Consider the following 20,287-nt stretch of genomic DNA (forward strand, 5'->3'; position numbering starts at 1 on the left):
CAAAACAACTTGTCATGCCTCTCTGGGACATTTTATCTTCACTTCTTCTGCACGTCTTTATATTCATGCACCACACAAGTCTGCAGCGGACGCAGGGGGCCGTCACTGCTGCATCATCTGATGATTTTAATGTGGTGCCAACTGACGGATTTATAACTACACTTTCCCTCAAAAAGACTTCTGAGAGTTTGCCTTGAAAAGAACCTTCTTTGATATTATGCCATTGTCAGAGAATGGGAGAGTAAAAAAGACTGAGTCTGAGCTGATGGTTGAAGTTTCTTTAATCCACTAACCGTCCTCTACCTTCTCCTTAAAAGCACACAGCAATGACATCAGACAGAGGCTGAGGTACGCAGGCAGCCTTGAGGTCGTCATCTACATTCCACCCTCATGATAAGTTAACTGGCATTAAGCATCAGATGAATTTTGTGGTTACATACTGGATGAGAGATCTGATGAAATGTCAGACCGAGCCAAACAAACAGCCCTCTAAGAAAGGCTTCTACAGAGCGTGCAAGCTCTTTCTCAGATTCACATCCATACAGATCAAATAATTCCTCTCAGGGAAAAATTACAACTGTCTGCAGTAAAGGCCATAAACAGAGGGACTTCTATGATAGCTCCATCTGGACGACAGACGTACGGTACGAGGGCTGAGCTTTCTACAGGGAGCCATGAGAGAACAAGGCTTAATACACTTCCTCTGACCTACAAGGCTGCATTCACTGCATGCTCAGTTTCAAATTGCTACTCGGGCATCTCTGATAACAGTTCATTAGCTCCTTTGGAATATAAACCCAGATAGATCTAAACTGACGACAGGGATGTAGGAAAGACATTAGGGGTGGGAAAAAAATAATCGATTCTTAGATGCATCGCGAGTCTCTCTAGAATGATTCGATGCTCGATTCTGATAAGTTTTAAATGTGTTGATTTTTATTTAAAAGTTACTGTCTCCATACAAGTACAAATCAGAAAACAGAGTGACTGAAAGACTTTTTTTTTTTGTATATATATATATATATATATATATATATATATATATATATATATATATATATATATATATTGTTCATCTACTTTATCACATTACATCTGACCACCTCATGTTTCATGTTCTAAGAAGCCAATTATCCACCTTTAAACATGACTGAGCCTCTGACATGGAAGATTACTGGGAGAGAAGGTGACTTTCACCAGCATGTTTAAGGCTTAAGCATGGAATGACTACCAAACAAAAACCTCAGTAGACAAACATTTCAACAAATTTTGTCAAAACTTGTGTGTGACAAATACTGTATATGTCAAAATCTAAGCTTTGTCTAGCTGCTTTGTCTAGGAAGTGATTAGCAAACTGAGTAGCAAACTCAGATTTATATGTATATTTTTTTAAATCACGCATGGAAATGTACATAAAAAATGTTTGCATCGAGATGCATCGAAAATCGGTTTAGAATCAAATCGTTGGCCTCTGAATCGAATCGTGAGGTAGCAAGAGATTCCTACCCCTAAAAGACGTGCCAAGTTCAACTAAATCAAGACAACTAGTTTCAATCTACACATGGAGAGGACACAGATGTTTCATTTTATTCTTTTTACTGTTGTATCAATAGACCGATTTGTCGTATGCTGCCTTGAGCAGCTTTGTGGGCACACGATTTAGCCCAGAACCAATGTCCCAAACAAAACCCTAATCACTGAGCTACAGACACTGAGCGACACACACCATGGGTGTCTGAGTGCAGGATGGTGCCAAACACTAACAAATGGGATGGCACTTTGTGAAAACCGCGTTACCTGGACATAGAGATTTCTGTGGGCAGGAAAGTTTGAGGCTGTATGAAGTTCTTGTTTTTCTAATCCTCTCTCTCTGCTCTCCTCTTAACTTCAGGAGCCATTCACTGGCCTGAATCTCTGATCTGTGAAACAGACACTGCACTGTACTGTCTGGCCCTGCAGTCACACCCAACCAGTCGCTTCTGTAGTTGAGAAAATACTCCTCAAACTTCCAATAATGGAGCTCTATAAGCTTGGTAAGCTGTAAATAGCCTGGGGGGAGGGTGAAGCTGAAAAACTTGCTTGCCAAAAATCCTATTGGATGTCCTTAAAAGCTGAATGTTCACACTTGAAACAGAAAATCAGACATCCTGCAGGAGATCGGATGAGGGGGGAGATGGCAAGAGGTGAAGGGTCAAAGCGAGAGCAGTTCCATAGAAATGATCAGTAATGACAATTGTGTAGGAAGGTCTCACAATACTGTTGCTATTTAACCTGCTTTTTTCTTTCATTTTTAAATTAATCAAAGAGATTTTTGGGCTTTTAAATTTCTGTGATTTTTACTGCAATGTGTAACAGATTTATACCTTAAAGCATGTTTAGATGATGAGGAAACAAGAAATCACTGATTGTGATTGGCTGGCAATCACTTGCAATATTGTTGTTACACTAGAGATGTAACATTGTAAATATTGCTGACTGTCTTATGTTAAGATTATTGGATTTCATCTCTTTTTTCAGTCACCTCATAAAAAAGTGTATCATTCAGATTCAAATATCTGTCCATTTGAGAAGAGCAACTTTTATAGTTAGTTAGTTATATAGTTGATGATGTGAAATAAGAGCGTCCGCTGAGTGCTTTAGCAGAGCATCATTTTTCCCCATCTGTGCATTAAGACATCATAAAACTAAAACTCTGCTGTGGTTTTACAGCCTCTGGGGACTTCAGGTTCCGCATTGACAGAAAAAGGTTGTTGTTTACTTTTGTCAGTTTCTCTTTGTTCGTCTCAAAGCATTTCTCCTTTAAGGGTCTGCTTTCTCTGACCTCTGAGAGTAAGTCGCCTCGTGTCCACATTCCTGAGCCAGCGAAAGTGTCTGGTCCAGTCCGGCAAAACATGACACGCTACAACTAAATACCAAAATAGCACAGCGAGGGGAAACGCTAACTCATACTGACGCTTAACAAGTCACTTTATCTGCAGCACAAACCAGAGCCCAACATATATGCTGCCAAGGCTTTTTACACTGGAAAGCTTTGGAGAAAAACAAGGATTATGGTTGTCAGTTTTTCAGAAGATCTCAAACAACTCACCAAGCATCTTTTACACTAAATAGCCACAAGCCTTTAACTGGCAAATTACTTGGAAAAATGCCCGAAACATGAGCTCTGGTTGTGTTCAAAGACAGCATGGCACTTCACTTATCTGAAGGTCAGCTCCACTGACTGATAACTTACTGCTGTCTCACACTGTGAAGGTGACGCAAAGCTGGAGTGTTTTCTGTATTCAGGATATGAAGGTATGGGAGAGACACACAAAAAAAAGAGACATGACTCATCTCGACACTGCGAAGGCACGGTTATTACTTTCATGCCAATAAAACATGGTGAAATGAAGTGAACAGAAAGAGAGTGAGCCGAGATGAATGTTTATTCATGCAATTGCAATTGTCTCCAAAACAGCAATTAAGAAGCTCTTCTCCCCACAGAGCAGCTGGTTTCTCCTTGGCCAGTGGGAGGATGCAGACGCTGAACAGCTTTTGATGGTTTTATTGCTGCAGATTAACTAATTATGTTCCAGCTGAAAGTTTAGACGTCCTCTGGGCTGCAAAGGGAGGCTGCACGGTGATGTTAAGACAGATTTCAACAGTAAATGAGATGATTTGGACAGCACTATCATCCTCCAGTATCACTCTCTGTAATTATAGATAGACCATCATACTGTTACCTACCTTGCCACATACTGTATTTAAACAGCTGTAACAAGCTATACTGCAATTGTCTTATGTGTTTCAGAGGGAATAGTTCAATATTTTGAGTAATCCTATTCACTTCTTTTCTGAGAGTTAGATGAGAGGATTGATGCCACGATCTTCTCGTCTAACTTTTGGCAAGAAAGTGAAATGTCGAACTATAATTTTAGTTATTGTATCTTTTGTGTATCAAACTTAAAAGGTAGCTATAAAATAATAAATGCATTTTACGGCACACAATGGCTGTGGTTAGCTTGGAGTTGAGTCAATTGCGGTATTAGTATGTACTGTATGTACATCCAGAATGCAGTTCTCCCACACTACACATTGACTATTTTGCTGTGAATGGCTAAGGCCGATCCTACATCCAGGACAAATGCATCCATGGTCAAACCGCACACACCAGCCTATCCACTACGCTCTGCTACTGCTAGTCGACTTCCTCCTCCCTCACTATGAAGGGGCTAGGCTACTGCTCTTCTGGTGGAACACACTCCCCATTGACATCAGGACAACAGAAACTCTACACATCTTCCATCGCAGACTGAAGACTTTTTTTTCTGTTCAGAACGGACCTTTGCCCATAAATTAAGAAAGTAAATCTAAGTCAGTCATTCTCTTATTGTCTCTAAATAGTATAGAAAACTTTGTTCATCCCCATAGGGAAAATCAGATTTCAAGCAGCTCCAAGAAGCAAAAAATGTAGCACTTGAAACAGTTTAGCATATTTGCTTAAGTTGATGTACTCGCATGATTCTTGTAACTTTTGCGTTGTACCCACATGGTTGAATGCGTCAAACTAAATGAATGTAATGTGATGTGTCTCTTGAGGATTTCCATTTATACTTATAATCCACAGTTCGGAAAACTGTCTCTTCTCTGGAGTGGTTGTCAGTGGAAAGGTATAGTGCAGCCAGGGAGCACTGGCACACAGAGAGAACAAAAAAAAAACAGATTTATACTACAGCCAAGTGCAAGATCTCGCACTGAGGAAAGTCCAATATGGTTGCACTTTTTTCACTGTCCGTACAGCCCTGTAATGGATTAAATACAAACATTTAAAATCCAGATTCTAGTCTGAATCGTTTTTTTTGTTCTTTGTTTACTTTAATCCACTGTATGTCAGAGGGTAACATTGCATTTATTTATTTTACATCACTATAGTGTATATCTTTGATGGCTGTAGTTATTTTAAAAAACAGTTTTGCATGCAAAACATAGCAACAACGTATAAAATAGAATGCACTGGTAAAGAGTTTAAACCAGAGATCTTCAACAGGGGGTCTGGGCCCCCTCAGAGTTACTGCAGGGGAACCACCAAAATATTGTTAATTATTAAAAGTCTTTTCAAAAATTAAAATATCTTAACATGAATCTAAATATCAGCCTATTTGTGAAAAAACACAATGATGATAGGCTCACTAGCCTATAAGTAAGGAAATCATTAAGGTAGCCATACACAGATACAGTTAATCGTAAGGATTCACCGTGCCACATTCATTTTTAACATTAAAACATGATTTATAGAATCATGCCAACAAATATTTTAATAGCTTTGTATTTTATGCACTAAAAAGGTATGTATAAAGGTTTTAGGTTACCCACACGTTGTAGGCTCAGTTTATTATGCAACTTAATTGTATACAATATGTAGTACGGGGTTCCTGTTCCGTCTCTCTCTCAGTTAAGGGGTCCGTGGCCTAAAAAAGGTTGAAGACCCCTGGTTTAAACAAATCCAACAGCATATGGAGCAGTGGAGCAACTGACAGGGGGATGATACGATGAAAGAGACACCATACAACAACAGCAAGAGGAGGAGAGCGTGTAAACAACATCTGCACATCATGACAGGCTGACACCTCTACTGTGTGAATCAGATCTCCCAGTTAGCAGTATCCATAGATACTGAGGGGAGGATAAACATTATGGGGACGTGATGAAGATGCATTTTGTTCAGAGGTAGGTGAAGTAGGGATGGGCGGATTGACCCCCAGAATATCAATCGTACAGATCCTGATGTTGTATTCTTGGATATCAAACGGAGCCAAAGAGCATAAAAATATCTTTCTCAGTTTTATGATTTAATTTTCCATTCAAAGCTGCCGCACTGTATCGTTAGTTCTGTTATATCTTAACATTTGGAAAATGTCCTTGTTTTTTTAGCCAAATAACAAATCGATATTCAGACAAAGTCATGCATTATTAATAAATACTCCAGCCCAAGCTGGCATTTAAACAGCTTTTTGCTGATGGAAGGTACAGGCATCGATAACAGCTTCATCTGATGCTAAGTATCATTTGGGAGGAGATCAAAAACTAAACTTGAGTTAATCGCCCATCCCTGCCATGCAGAGCCACCACACAGAGACAACGTAGGTTTGTACCTCTCTCGGTGTAGCGGGAACATTTTACAGCTCACAGACAACTTCTCTGCAGCAGAACAAGAGGAAAGAGAATACAAGTTACACAGTGAAAATAATTACCTGTGGAGCTTATCAGGCATTATTTAGTGATACCCCAGTGAAGTAGCTGCTGATACCAAATGCTAATCCAATAATGACATTTTTCTACACAGTGCAGCTACACCTCATACCTGTAGTGGACTGAGGTTGGAAACTGTAACTCAATTTAGATCGAACGTGCTTAGCAATTGAACAATCCATAAAGAGAACCAAACCTGGATCACAGCTATGTTTTGACCGATTTCATTAACAAAATAAACAAACTACACAAATATCGTAAGTAGCTCTTATAAATAATGGGTGGACAAGGCTGTCTCAGTCCAGAGGCTTCTCGGTCTGACCAAGAAATGCTGCTTTTTATGCACAAATTTGGAGGACACCTCCAGTGAATCATTCGCTGCCCAAAGCATCCCTTATTCAAAAGCACAGTGTTCAGTCAGTGCATCCGATGGTCTTTAATTCAGATATGACGTGGTCACTGTGTGGTTAACAGGTATTTGCGTTCATGTGGTCATCAGTTTCTGATATCAAATTTGAGTGGATGAATGGAAAACCTGCTGCAAGTTGTAAATGATAGAAGCCGTCAGCAGCCTGTCTGTTACAGAAAAATATTAGATCTCCATTAAATCAAGACTCTCTCCATCAAATTACATATTCTGTTAGTACAAAGACCTTAATGGGCCAACATGGTTAAGTACTTTAAGACATCACTCATTTTGTTTATGGACCTGAAGTGGCTGTTAATCAAGACCCTTCTCCTCCTGGTGCTCACTTCTTTTAAGAGGGTAGAGCACCTGCATGCTGTCTGTCAAGAATTGTGCAGGTTCCTGTCTGAGTGTGCATCATCGCCCTGCGACTACATCCAGAATATCCTCCAGAGGTCCTTCATGACTTTCATGTGATTGAACGTGGCGTCTAGTCACCACAGAGGGATAATGCAGAGTTGATGTCTAGTCCAAACTCTGACAGTAAAAGCATCAAACACAAGCCATCAGAGTTTGTGTCGAGGCTACTGTCAAAGGCTCAGCATTCCCACTGGATTACAGACGTTATACAGCCGACAGAGCCAGTCTGACTGAGATGTGCTGATACCACCCATCCCCATACATGTGGAATAAATATCTGGGTACAATAGATTGGGGCTGAAAGGTTAACATATTGATGTTTGAGTGACGTTTAGAGGTTGCTTAGAGACCCACTGACAGTTGTGTGCTCAGGCGCTTAAAAGCTGTGTGAAGTCAACTCACAGATAATTTGTCTTAAAGTACTTTAGCCTCTTTACCCAAACAGAGATATTTCCCAATAACCAGTAACACTGTCGCCAATTACTCATGTGTTGAAGTGGAACAATTAAACTCTAAATAAATGTTATATTTACCACTTTGTTGGTTATTTGAGTAAAACATCCAGGTGGTAAACTTGGAAATTTCACTTTACAAGTTGTTGAAGACCACCTGAACGCACCATTAGTTTCCATGTGTCTCATTTGAGGAGGAGACGTAGTTTCAGCCTGGTCTTAAAGGGCATTCGAAGGACACACCTTCATGTTTTTTTGAGGGATCCAGCAGCTGATTTGGGATGCAGCTGTTGTTTCAATTTAGGCAACAAACAGGTGAGCATCAACATTATCCTTCATCAGTGCAGTTTTACAGGTCTGAAGAATTTGGAAATCCCAATTACAGCACTTTAATTTTTGAACACCTCCATACAGAGTTCAAGTTGTAAGTAATAGACCATAAGACTATGATAAAACAGCATTTTGCAAGCAATTTATGCATTAAAACCTGTCTCCGTTTGATAGCGAAGTGTACATTAATACATGTAGAACTGGCCTGCAATGTTTCTTTTCACTGTCACTCTAAAAAGGGAATACAGGCAAAACTGCAAAAGTGTATTAATAAGGGTCTTCCAATATATATATATATATATATATATATATATATATATATATATATATATATATATATATATATATATATATAATATTTAAACCCCATTAAAAATAACAGAGTACTGTGAGGGTGCTCTAATACTGTTCTCATGCAGTCATTTGAGCATCTCAACTAATGTGTCACTAAACCAGTTAGAGGAGGCTGACAGCATTGACTCTGGTAATGTGAGGAGGGTTCAGGTGTGTCTGAACCAAGCTGAAGGCCTGCATGTATAATTCAACACACAAACTCTACACACACACCTAGCTACTGAGACTGAGCACAGCTTGACACCACGAGCTTCCCAAAGCAACCCCATCCAGGATCCCCTGCACAGCAATCGACCTGGAAGTTGTCCAGTTGAAGTGTGTGTGTGTGTGTGTGTGTGTGTGTGTGTGTGTGTGTGTGTGTGTAGCGGAATAGAGAACAGGAAATCACAGTAACTCTGTTAACTGCAGGATGCATGAGTAATCTGTCCGTTTTTATCATATGGCCATAAAAGAAATTGCCAACCTTTTAAACAAGTTGTCGGTGTATCACCCAGTATTGAAATTATAAAAACATGTAAATTTGACCTTTTTACGGTCACACGTGTCATTACGGTGTAAACGGACAATAGACTGGGTCGACCTCTACGGTTCACAAATAAATAATTCCTCTCTCGATAATGTCTATCAGAATGTAAACAAAGAAAATAACGCAGTGACACATTATGTCAATATCCAAACACAATCCTAGAAAATTCCCACAAGTCACCACAAAGTTCACTCTTAAAGCATTTCGCCATTTGAACAAATCATTTCCAAACAGCGCGACTGTGCAAACTGTACATTTCAGACACAAATGTCTAACTTACCCCATGCTCCGAGAATCTGGATGTTGTTTGGGGAACTGATTCCACTCACCACTCCACTTTCTGTCCTTTTCTCCTCGGTTTGCAAACTGATTCGCTTCTTCCCCAAAATCCTGGGGAAAAAAGACAAATCACTTCCGACTCCAGATTTCTCCCGTTACCCCTCCAACAGTACTCCTCTCTTCTCAAATCAGCTGTTGTACTCCAGCCTGTCTGCCTTCCTTTGTCCGCAGCTTTCCACGGCGAACAACCACGGATATATCGTCCCTGTGCGTAATTACGCACCGTGAATCGTTTGGCTCAGTTCTGCGGGCCAGACAGACGGAGGTATGTCGATAAAAGTCGGGCACCAGAGTGCTTTTGGCTCAAACCTCATCCAGGACTTGTGCTGTGCTCCCCTCCCGCCTCTGTGCCAAATCACACTGGGATCCCATTCAACTCTCTCGGTGGGACCGAGGAGCCTCTTAAGCGCCATCTGATGGCCATAATGCAAACTAAAAACCCGCCCCTCTTCCCTCCACCTCATCCCCACCTACGTGTCAGAATGTAAATTACTACATGTAGAAATGGTCTTAAAAGCCCTCAGTGCATATTTATGAGATGCAGCGTAAAAAAAAACTTGAAGCATCTGAAATTACTGGTGGAAGAACAGAAGCCAATTGGCTGTTACAAAAAAAGATTTAGCAAATAATCAGTCAGATGTACAATCATGCACCCCCTGACTGTGTTGATCTCGCGTTAATCTCCATATTAAGCTGTTCATAAAGAGCTATATGGTAATCCTATCAAATCCCTACATGAATATTATGCATTGGCATAATGATTTCTTTCATTAGGCAGTGGAGCACATGACATGGCCTTGTTCATCTCTCTGAAAATCACAATATGAAAGATAGCAAAGATATTTCTTTAAACATAACTGAAAACCTGCACAAATATGACCCTTTAAATATCACACAGAACATCTAACCAAATCAAAAAACAGAAAAATATGCTCACAACAAGTGATATATATTGAAGGTGCTCATGAGAATATAATATGATTGTTGAGTATAGAGTTTATAAAATGCTTTGCATATTAATGCATAAGATCAACAAACTGGTTTTAAATTGCCTTTTCTCATTTCACTGATCAAATGTATAAGGTTTATTAAAACAAAATCTCATTTGATGCACATGTTTTTTTTAGTTCTTTATAAATTTGACTTGATCTGACAAACATCAAATACAAATTAACACACATGCACATATGCAATTATGAACATTTTAGATATTGTATGGAAGATAGCCATTTACCCCAGAAATAAAATATAGAATAAAGTGCAATTTTTTAAATGTAAAACTTTTATGGACTAATTGGCAAAAAAAGACAAGAAACTTGGCAGACATTTCACCCATTTACTTTTTCATATTATGGTTTCAAAACTTTCTTCATAAAACTGTTGAAAATCACACAACTTAGTTTGAAGTCAACTCTGTTTCAAAATAAACCACTTATTTGCATGAATACAGGGTGAAAATGGGAGAGTGAAGCATTAAATTTAGCGGAAGAGTGATGGGAGCAGCTCCTGTGCATTAATTGTGCTGCTCAGTGGCCTGTTACAGTGATGCAGCTGACTGCTGCTTTGTGCTGCAGGGAACATCAGATGTCCGCCTTACATGCAAACAACCCTCATGCTCATTTAAAGAGATACTTCTCAGCTGGTCCGAGGCAGTTTGCAGCACAGCTGGACGGTCTGGGCAGGATGGAGCTGAACCTCCAGCCCTCTGCCTTTAACACAAAGAGTATTAATCACCTTTGGCAGCCCCAGTGTGCACACACAGATGGGTCTTCTTGGAGAAGATTTTTCTCCTTTTCCAAGTCAAGCAGTGACTGAATCAAACTCATAGTGTCTTCTTCACGCTCACTGTGGCAGACCTATTTGTGGCAAACAAAGCATCTGCACCAGAAATAAAGTCTAGACAGAGAATCAAATCATAAATGATTAACTTTTTTAAAGGAGCTGTTTTACAAAAGAATTAATCTCATTGGCTGGACTTTAATTTTAAAAAGGTAAAAAAGCTTGTGAGTGCAATCCTTTTGAATGTCAGACCAACGCATACAAATCAACTTCATAAAAATCAGAAGGTCCTTTAAGTCTAATTATTTCATGTCAGTCAGAGGAACAAGTCAGTGTGGTCAGCAGGAAAGCACAGGCTGCCAGTAAAGACTGATTAAGGCAGCCACCAGTTGCTGAATAAAAATCACTTACATGTTTGGGCTTTTACAAGGTAAAATTAGGGTCATAGTAAAAAAAGGAATACTCACACTGAAATGATGTTCGGATTAGAAATAAATATTATTTGTATATCTGTGATTGATCAGTGGTCATTTATCAAGTGGGAAAATAGACCATAACATGAACAACCTGACACCTGATTCCTCTGTCTCATGGAGAAAGTAGGTTTTTATTGATCTGAAACTCTGTCTTACTTCATCATCAAGATCTGAGTGGTGAGACTGTCAGACAGGAAATATCTATCAAATGACTGAGAGGTTTAGTTATACACATGGGTCTCTTTGGATAAACGGAAAAGAAGAATTGCTTTTCCTCCCACATGTTCCTATATTTTCTGTATCACAAATAATAACAATTAATTTTGTCCACTGACCAAAAGACACCAGCCAAAGGCCAGGAGCAGATAGAACAGGTGCATGCAGCACTGAAGGGCAGGAAAAGCTGAACCAGATCAGATCTAGAGAACTGTGGAGGTGTATATGTGACCCATTAGATTATATAACACTGTACAAGGCTGGATTACTAACTGCATGGGCAAAGCTGGCAAATGCCCTATCCCACTGAGTGAATGGTTTGTGTTCATTTGAATAATTGCACATTTGTTTGTGAATATGCACCACTAAATTACAATATTGAAATGAATAGGGGCCCACAGATCCTGTAATCTTGAGCCCCAAAAACTACTGTTAATTATAGATAGTGCTTACATGGTGCATATTCCTATATTCAGCTGATCAGCCTATGTATGTGTGGAATACATACACAACGCACAACAAGATGGTGGTGGGGTTTTTGGTAGGGGCCAATAGCTCATTTATGCCGCAAGGCTCCCAAGTGAAGGGTCAACTATAGATAAAAGATGTAGGGTGAGGAGGTATTGTACTTAACTTCCATTTTCTGCTACTTTATACTACTACATTTCAGAGGGACATTTTGTACTACATTTATTTAGTAACTTTATGTACTGGTTACTTTGTAGATTTAGATTAGTAATACAAAATATAATAAATGACATTCACAAGCAACCTGACAGTATACTGTATATATAGTTTAAAAAAAAAACAACCAACCTTTACCAACTGCAATATTAAAAAGTGATGTAATAATTATAATTCAATAATAATTATAATTCAATAAAATAATAAAACTTATTTTGAAATGGGCCCTTCTCCATAATGAGTAGGCTACATTTACTTTTTGATGCTAATCCTTTTGTATTTTTAAAGCACAAAGTAAAAGCACAAAGTAAAGTTTGAATGCAGGACTTTTACTTCTAACAGAGTATTTCTACACTTCGGTATTTGTGCTTTTACTTAAGTAAAATATCTGAATATTTCTTCCACCAGTGGACAAGACAGCCCTACAACCATAGATGTAGGCTATTAAGAGAACAGGCTACTACCAACTTTCAGTATGTGACCGTATTAAAATACTAACCTCGGTTAAACGTATGGGGGGGAAGCTCATTGGTTTATGATAAAGGTGGGGTCAGCCTATCAAAATATGTGACCAAAATTTTTAATTTCTCCAGGGCCAAAAAAATACTTGTTTCATCGTTTTGATGACAACACCGACATTTGCATTTGACCAGCAGAGGGCAGCAACGCGCCTGCGCAACCTCAAGTCTGCCGTAAATTTGGAGAAGAAGACAGTGCTGTTACGTAACCATACGGCGACATGTAACACACGCACGAGGATGCTTTACTCTACGTTAAACTTGAGTATTTCAGTGATTATTTTGTAAAGTAAAGTACACAGAAATTGTCATCCAGCCTCAGAGAACGAGATAAATCAGAAATGGCTGACTTTTCGTCGCTGGGTCTCTCAGACTGGCTGGTTAAACAGTGTAAACAGCTGGGGATCAACAAACCCACTCCTGTCCAGGAAAACTGCATGCCGCCCATACTAGAAGGTAAGACAGCTTTTGTTAAATCACCCTGGCCAGCTACCTGTAATGTAACTATCAGAATGAGCAGTCGCGACAGGTAATGCAGATCTCTATTGAAACATTTATCAATTTAATGGTCAGTGATTATCAGGCACGGTAAACACCTGAAGGAAGACAAATACTCCAAATTAGCAATTGAATTTCCCCTTGGAGATGAATAAAGTATCTATCTATCTATCTATCTATCTATCGTGTTCTGCATGTAGCTATGATAAACGTGCCGATCAGCTCTTAGTTCAGTTAAATTACTATTTGAATTTATTATTATTTTTTAACTGGGAGGTACGATTCAGAAGTCAGGAATAAGGCCACTGTTTTCCCATTACTCTCAACCTCAAAATACACATTAGTATTAGTAGTCAACTGTAAAATGTTTTTCCACATCTGACTGTCGCCAAATTTGCCAGAAAAATATATGGATCAGAAAATGTTTAAAGTTATGATCGGATCCATGTCTGTGAGTTTGTAGATACGCAAAGATACAATACATGATCTGACATTTTCTCGTGGAGTTTGGGATGGTCATCAATGATGAGAAAAGTATTGTTACTAAATTAAAGTATTTCAAAATCATTTGAAGTCCCCACAAGGGTACTACTCACCAGAGTTTAGATCAGGTGAATGAAGGTGTTTTTCCTACCAGGTCGGGATTGTATGGGCTGTGCTAAGACCGGAAGTGGGAAGACAGCAGCGTTTGTGCTGCCGGTGGTGCAGAAACTGTCAGAGGACCCATATGGCATCTTCTGCTTGGTGCTCACTCCAACCAGGTCAGTGTTGTGTAGTGTCAGAGAGCAAACTGGAAGACCCTGCTACACTTTTATTGGGGGGGGGGATGGCTATTCTTCCTGTCAGATTGTGTCATTTCCAGATATTCCTAGAAATTAAATCTACTAGGGCTGTCCTCGACTAAAGAAATTCTTAGTCGACTAACACTTATATGATTTTGTCGATTAATCGATTAGTTGATGTAATCGACAGAGCTGTGCTCTTTGAGAGGTGATTAAGACTAGAAAAGCACAATATAAATGTAGTTAATGAACCATCTGTAAAACTGTGTTTCTCCACAATTAATCCTGCAAAAGCACCACTTTAAATCTTGTGTTTACCAGAAATGTGCTCATAAGTTTCTTGGAAATGAGTAATTAAGCATGAATAAGCATAAAAAATGACTCATCAACTAAAGAAATCTTAGTCGACTAAGACCAAAACGACCGATTAGTCGACTAATCGACTAAGAGGTGGCAGCCCTAAAATCTACATGTTTATGTGATCTGAAACATCAGTGTAAAGGACAGGTCAGTCTATCAAAATAAAAGCACAACGACTCTGACTGAACAATCTTAATATCCAAGTCCTTTGCATGTCAGATACACATATAAGCCTCAGATCCTAAATAATGTATACATCTGTGGAAAGAGTTTTATTCCAAAGCTACAAATTCAGGATAATGAGTTTCCTTTAAAGTTTATCAGCCAGGATTTAAACACAGATGGTTTTCATTTTAGCTCAGGACGACAACAGAATACAAAACATGTTTCAAATGAATCTTTGTTTCTATCACATCTATAATGCATGTGTTATTGATACTTAAGATTAATAGCACTGTAAGAAATATGTTCCCATATATCCAGCTCATGGTGTTGTATATGTGATGTCATGCAGGGAGCTCGCCTATCAGATTGCAGAGCAGTTTCGAGTCCTGGGGAAGCCGCTGGGTCTGAGAGACTGCATCATCGTCGGTGGAATGGGTATTTCCTTTATTCTGAGAGTCTGATGGGGTTTTAAAATCCCGGTGTTGCGTTGCTGCTGCAGAAACTTAATGAAACACGGCTGCCAGTTACTGTTGAATTCTGTCTGAGCCTCTCCTCTGTGCTGCTGATGTTGTCGCTGTTGTGTTACTTAACAGACATGGTGAGCCAAGCCCTGGAGCTGTCCAACCAGCCACATGTAGTCGTAGCGACGCCCGGGCGGCTGGCTGATCACATCCGCAGCTCTGACACCTTCAGCATGAGCAAGATCCAGTTTCTAGTGAGTTCAGGACAGACCACAAACTGAGACTTGGACAAGGTTTCAACGGTTTGTGACATCGTCTTTGTGTGTTTGTCAGATTCTGGACGAGGCGGACCGGCTGTTGGAGCAGGGCTGTACTGACTTCACCAAAGACCTGGAGACGATCCTGGCTACTTTACCGGCTAAACGGCAGACGCTTCTGTTCAGCGCCACGCTCACTGACACCCTGCACGAGCTGAAGAACATCGCCATGAACAAACCTTTCTTCTGGGAGAGCAAGTCAGAGTGAGTAACCTGCTACCACTTAATGGCTGTTTATAGAAATATTTAGCAAATGCACAGGACGTTGCAGGTGTAATTTTCATCCGTTTTAAACTTTATTTGCAGAGGTGTATTCAGTGTATTTGTAGGTATCGGGCCTACGTATTTCAGGCCATTAAAAAAAAAAGAAAAAGGTGGACATAAAACACTCAGCGTCACATTTGCTGAAGCTTTTGTGTCTCATTTCAGATGCATTCTGTGCGAAAAATCTTCGTTATTTATAAAACAGGAGCACCAGCCTGGAAGATCAGTTTGCCTTGTCATCTGATCTGAGGTGCAACTAATCGCCGAAGCATATCTCTCGCACAAATGCCTTTTGCGTGCGAGGCAGAGTCGTGCAAATAAAGGGAGTTAAGTGTGGTTGAATGAGCCATCTGCTGGGTTTATGAATCATCAGACCGTTTGCAGCCCAGGACTCAGATATGCGCAGAAAGCAGCTACAAACTCATGCAGGTGTATCCAGTGTGGAACTGAAAATGTATCCAACATAACGTTCAAATCCATCTTGCACGAATCCTGGTCTGAATCCATACCAGCTCCAGGTTTGCTGTTCTGTACTATGAAGTCTGACCTCTCTGGCAACGTAAAACCTATCTATACTGTATATATCTATAGGAAACAGTGAAAGATCACAATGTTGTTAACAGGACACGGACAGTGGAGGAGCTGGACCAGAGGTACATCCTCACTCCAGAGAAGGTAAAGGACGCCTACCTGGTCCACTTGATCCAGACGTTTACTGACGAGCATGACGACTGGTCTATCATCATCTTCACCAACACGTGCAAGTAAGAAGCCCAGAAGTAATTAAAATGTACATATATAGTACATGCCAGTACAATCTTACCCTAATGCGATGAAGGGTTTCTGAAGCCGCTATGAAACTTGTAATGTTGCCAGTGTGCTGTTGATACAACTCCATGATGATTGTTGAGGCTGCAGTTTTGGGTTGTGATTAGTAGTGTAATAGTGGGACAAAGTATGTTACCAATAGCGTACATTTTTGTCTTTTGTTTTTAAATAGGTGACCAGAAATTTAGCTTATAAGGTGAAATTTGATGTCTTTGAAATTTGAACCTGAGTGTGATCAGCAGCCAGAAGTCTCTGTGCATGTACATGTTGATTTGATGTGGTTCATATGAAAAAGTACATTTGTTACATAAAACAATTTGTTGTTTCTTACTCAGGGACTGCCAAGTCCTCACCATGATGCTGCGGGAATTTAACTTTCCAACCATCTCCCTGCACTCCATGATGAAACAGGTGAGACTAGTGCAACTCATAAAATTTGAATTTAATCCATCACGGACAGAAAACAGCATTAGTGATTTTTAGTACCGGAGGCCTGCTGAAGTATGTTTTCAGGGTTATGAGGGACCCTGCATCAGAGAGAGTCTGTATTAGAATCTGTTTTACTGGTCAGTTAAGTTTGTACATTCAAAGAATTTGACTTTGCTTTTGTGTGAGAGAAAGGTGAGAGCAGAGATTTCCTCCAACATGGTGTTGTGTCCCTTATCGCCGGTCCTCAGAGCTCATTAAAGGGACAAAGACAGAAACGTATAGCGAGCACAAAGCCATTGTGATAATATAAAAAATGTCTGTGTAAGGGATTACAGCAGATTAAATGGGGCCTTCAGAATGAACAACTGCTCTTTATCTTCTACAGAAACAACGATTTGCAAACCTCGCCAAGTTCAAGGCCAGCGTCTTCAAAATACTGGTTGCGACAGACGTAGCTGCTAGGTAAGAAGCTCTGCTGGGTCGCTGCATGTCTCAGGGATGATGGCTGTCTTCATTCTTTTTTTTTACCTTTTTAAAAGTTGACCATCCACATTCTATTCTTCCTCAGGCTGTTAAACCTCAGTTTCAGACTGAGAGATTCAGTCTGAAATCACCTTGTTTTGACATCCTTTCTGATTCACAGGGGTTTGGATATTCCAACTGTCCAGGTCGTCATCAACCACAACACCCCCGGTCTTCCCAAGATCTACATCCACAGAGTCGGACGAACAGCAAGAGCAGGTAACCTTAAACAACTTTCAAGTAAATGTTAACTTTCGATAAGTTCATTAGACCTCCAAAATAAATGCAGCTCGTACATGACAAGGTTTCCTTCCTCTGCAGGGAGGAATGGAGTGTCCATCACACTGGTGACGCAGTACGACATCCACCTGGTCCACTCTATTGAAGGACAGATTCGTAAGTTACTTGGTTATAAAGACTGAATTAAAATGTAGTACACAGGAAAAACCTTTTCCTTTTGGGCGTTTTCAGAGCTCAGCTAAACTCTGTTCTGACCTGTACTGGTGGCTGCAGTGTGAACATCTGTTCTACTTAAAATGAAGCTTGTTGCAAAGCCAGTGTTCAGTCACACAGGATAGAAAAATCCTAATGTCAGCTGTTATGTGTCAGTGGAAGATCACTAGGACTTGCCTGCCCGGTGACTTTTTATACCGATGTTCTTCATTTCTCGTTCTCTTTTTCTGATCATGAGCTACAATGTTAACATGTTCACTTCCAAAACATCGATATGGCCAGTAGCTCCTTTTAATATAAATATTTAATAGTTCCATGCCTTGTGTTTCTCACTCCTGCTAACGTATTGTTCATCAAACGTGACATTACAAAAGCATTTCGTTTTCACATGCGGGTGCTTAGCTAACGTTAGCCAACATATTTATTTAAAAAAAAAAAAAAATCACATTTGAATAGTAATTTCAGCATTCGAATAGTATTGATTTTTTTACTATTCAAATTATATTCGACTTTCGGAATTCATTTCAACAGCCCTGGTCTTAACCATCTGACAAGATCCCCAAGAAGCTGGAAATACCAATGTGTGTTGTGTAAGCCTCCAGTATTTAAAGTGTGGTGTATCTCAACACAAACTGGTCTGTTGTTTTACTAGAGACAAAGCTGAAGGAGTATCCTGTGGAGGAGAAAGAAGTCCTGAAGATTCTCACCCAGGTCAACGTGACCAGACGGGAGATTGAAATAGTATGGACGCCTCTTATCTTCGTATTCAGTCACCTCTTGGTAGTTTAGCAACTTTGTTTTATTTGAGTCCGTCTAGTGTTCAGGAGACTATATGATGGATTAATGATGGATCCGTCAGAACCAGTACATAAAACCTTTTTCTTTCTTTGACATGACTGACATATAATGTAAGTCATTGCTGTTTATATTTTTCAGACTAGACCCTTTCAGATTTTCTCACTAAAATGACTTGTAATGTTTTGACGGTAAACTCCTTTCTGCATTGTAGAAACTTGAGTCAACAGACTTTGATGAGAAAAAGGAGATCAACAAAAGGAAACAGCTGATCTTGGAGGGGAAGGTAAGTTTCCCCCCCGCCCCTCCCCCCCACACAGTTGGCACATTTTATCAAAGCCAAGTTTGTGTAAATACTACCAAGATGAAGCAACAAAACGTCAAGTTCAGTTTATTTTAGAGTGATTTCCTAGAGAGAAACGAATATGTAGCTGTAAATTTCTGTTAAGGTTTTTTGTAAAGTATTTGGTACTAATTATAGGTAAAATGGAGACTGTTTATTTACTACACTTCTTCAGCTGAACGTGCAAAAACATCAACACATGGTAAATTAAGTTTCTAATACAAAATTAATAAATTTACTGGAGAAGTTCTTTCAAGGAAATTTCTCTGGAAATCAACAATTTCTTATAACCACAACTTAAGTGAAAGCTTTGTCTATTTTCCCAACAATCAGTACCAAATCCCCTGGGATGATTAAATGATATAAGGCTTCTGAGAATCTGACCATGCGAGTTGAACTGGCCTGTTGATTTGTGGTCAAACTACTGTTTCAGGATCCAGACCTCGAGGCTAAGAGAAAAGCCGAGCTGGAGAAGATCAGGAGCCAGAAGAAGAAGTTCAAACTAAAAATCCAGGAGAGCATTCAGAGACAGAAACATGGACAGCTGAAAAAAAAACTGATAAAGAGAAAACAGTTGAAAAAGAAAAAAGCAGCACAAGCAACAGCATGAAAACTGCTGTGACCCATGTATATACTAAATATGTTGCTGTACAATGTCTAATAATTGTCTGTGTGATGATCTGCAAATAAATTTGAACTTGTGCTGAATTTCATACCATCAAAACTGCTCAAATTGACAGCCTTTATTGATTCAGTTTAACAAGAAACCATGTTGTGATGAAACTTCACTGCAAAGATAATTCAGATAGGTATTTACATCACATTGAGCTCTCAACCTCTGCCTGTTGACAAAGAATCAAGGGTTTCATTCACAACTGAATCACTTCTTTAATGATGACTGCACATGTTGCAATTCATTGTGGCTCAGAAGATGGGAAAACACCAAAGCAATAATATCACGGCAGCAAAGCTATAACATGTTAGGATCTCGGTGGAACAGGTTCATATGTGAAACTAATTCATTGCACAAGAGATTTGCACTATGTCAACAAAACAATTATTTCTAAGTCAATTAAACATGGCAACATCTACTTGTAACATGATTGTCTGCTGAAATAAGAAGCAGGTGAGAAACAGCAGTGGAGTACATTCTTACTGTGTTCAGAAAGCGTCTTTCCTGGAAGAGTTAAAAAACTACAATTCCTCGGAGAGTTTGAGGAGGAGATACAAAACTAATGAAAGGAAACGGCGTCCGCCTCATTACTGTTGTCAGCAAGTTGCTACAAAAACAGATTTTAGTAAAACTACGCAAAATGGCTAAATAACACCCAGCTGAACAAAA

General features: G+C 39.6%; 2 protein-coding genes across 3 annotated transcripts in view; one reads left to right on the plus strand and one right to left on the minus strand.

Annotated features, from left to right (window-relative positions):
* Nucleotides 1-9,435, minus strand: part of homer3b (homer scaffold protein 3b) — a 42,807-nt gene extending 33,372 nt beyond the window's left edge. Inside the window, exons 1-2 of one of the 2 annotated variants that reach the window (XM_031303908.2) lie at nucleotides 8,997-9,435; nucleotides 6,132-6,177 (exon numbers count right to left, since the gene is read on the minus strand). In XM_031303908.2, coding sequence (XP_031159768.1) covers nucleotides 6,132-6,154 — 23 coding nt within the window. In that variant the 5' untranslated portion in view covers nucleotides 6,155-6,177; nucleotides 8,997-9,435. The remainder of the gene's footprint in view (nucleotides 1-6,131; nucleotides 6,178-8,996) is intronic. The other variant, XM_031303909.2, reaches the window with a different exon arrangement.
* A 3,473-nt stretch (nucleotides 9,436-12,908) lies between these two features.
* ddx49 (DEAD (Asp-Glu-Ala-Asp) box polypeptide 49) lies at nucleotides 12,909-20,139 on the plus strand. The gene is made up of 13 exons (XM_031303907.2): nucleotides 12,909-13,184; nucleotides 13,864-13,987; nucleotides 14,883-14,968; nucleotides 15,127-15,248; nucleotides 15,328-15,515; nucleotides 16,199-16,339; nucleotides 16,739-16,814; nucleotides 17,218-17,294; nucleotides 17,476-17,573; nucleotides 17,676-17,750; nucleotides 18,460-18,548; nucleotides 18,817-18,888; nucleotides 19,379-20,139. The coding sequence occupies exons 1-13, from the start codon at nucleotides 13,070-13,072 to the stop codon at nucleotides 19,553-19,555; spliced, it is 1,440 nt and encodes a 479-aa protein (XP_031159767.1). The 5' UTR covers nucleotides 12,909-13,069; the 3' UTR covers nucleotides 19,556-20,139.
* The last annotated feature ends 148 nt before the right edge of the window (nucleotides 20,140-20,287 follow it).

This window comes from Sander lucioperca, chromosome 11 (genome assembly GCF_008315115.2).
Source record: "Sander lucioperca isolate FBNREF2018 chromosome 11, SLUC_FBN_1.2, whole genome shotgun sequence".
NCBI classification, from domain to species: domain Eukaryota; kingdom Metazoa; phylum Chordata; class Actinopteri; order Perciformes; family Percidae; genus Sander; species Sander lucioperca.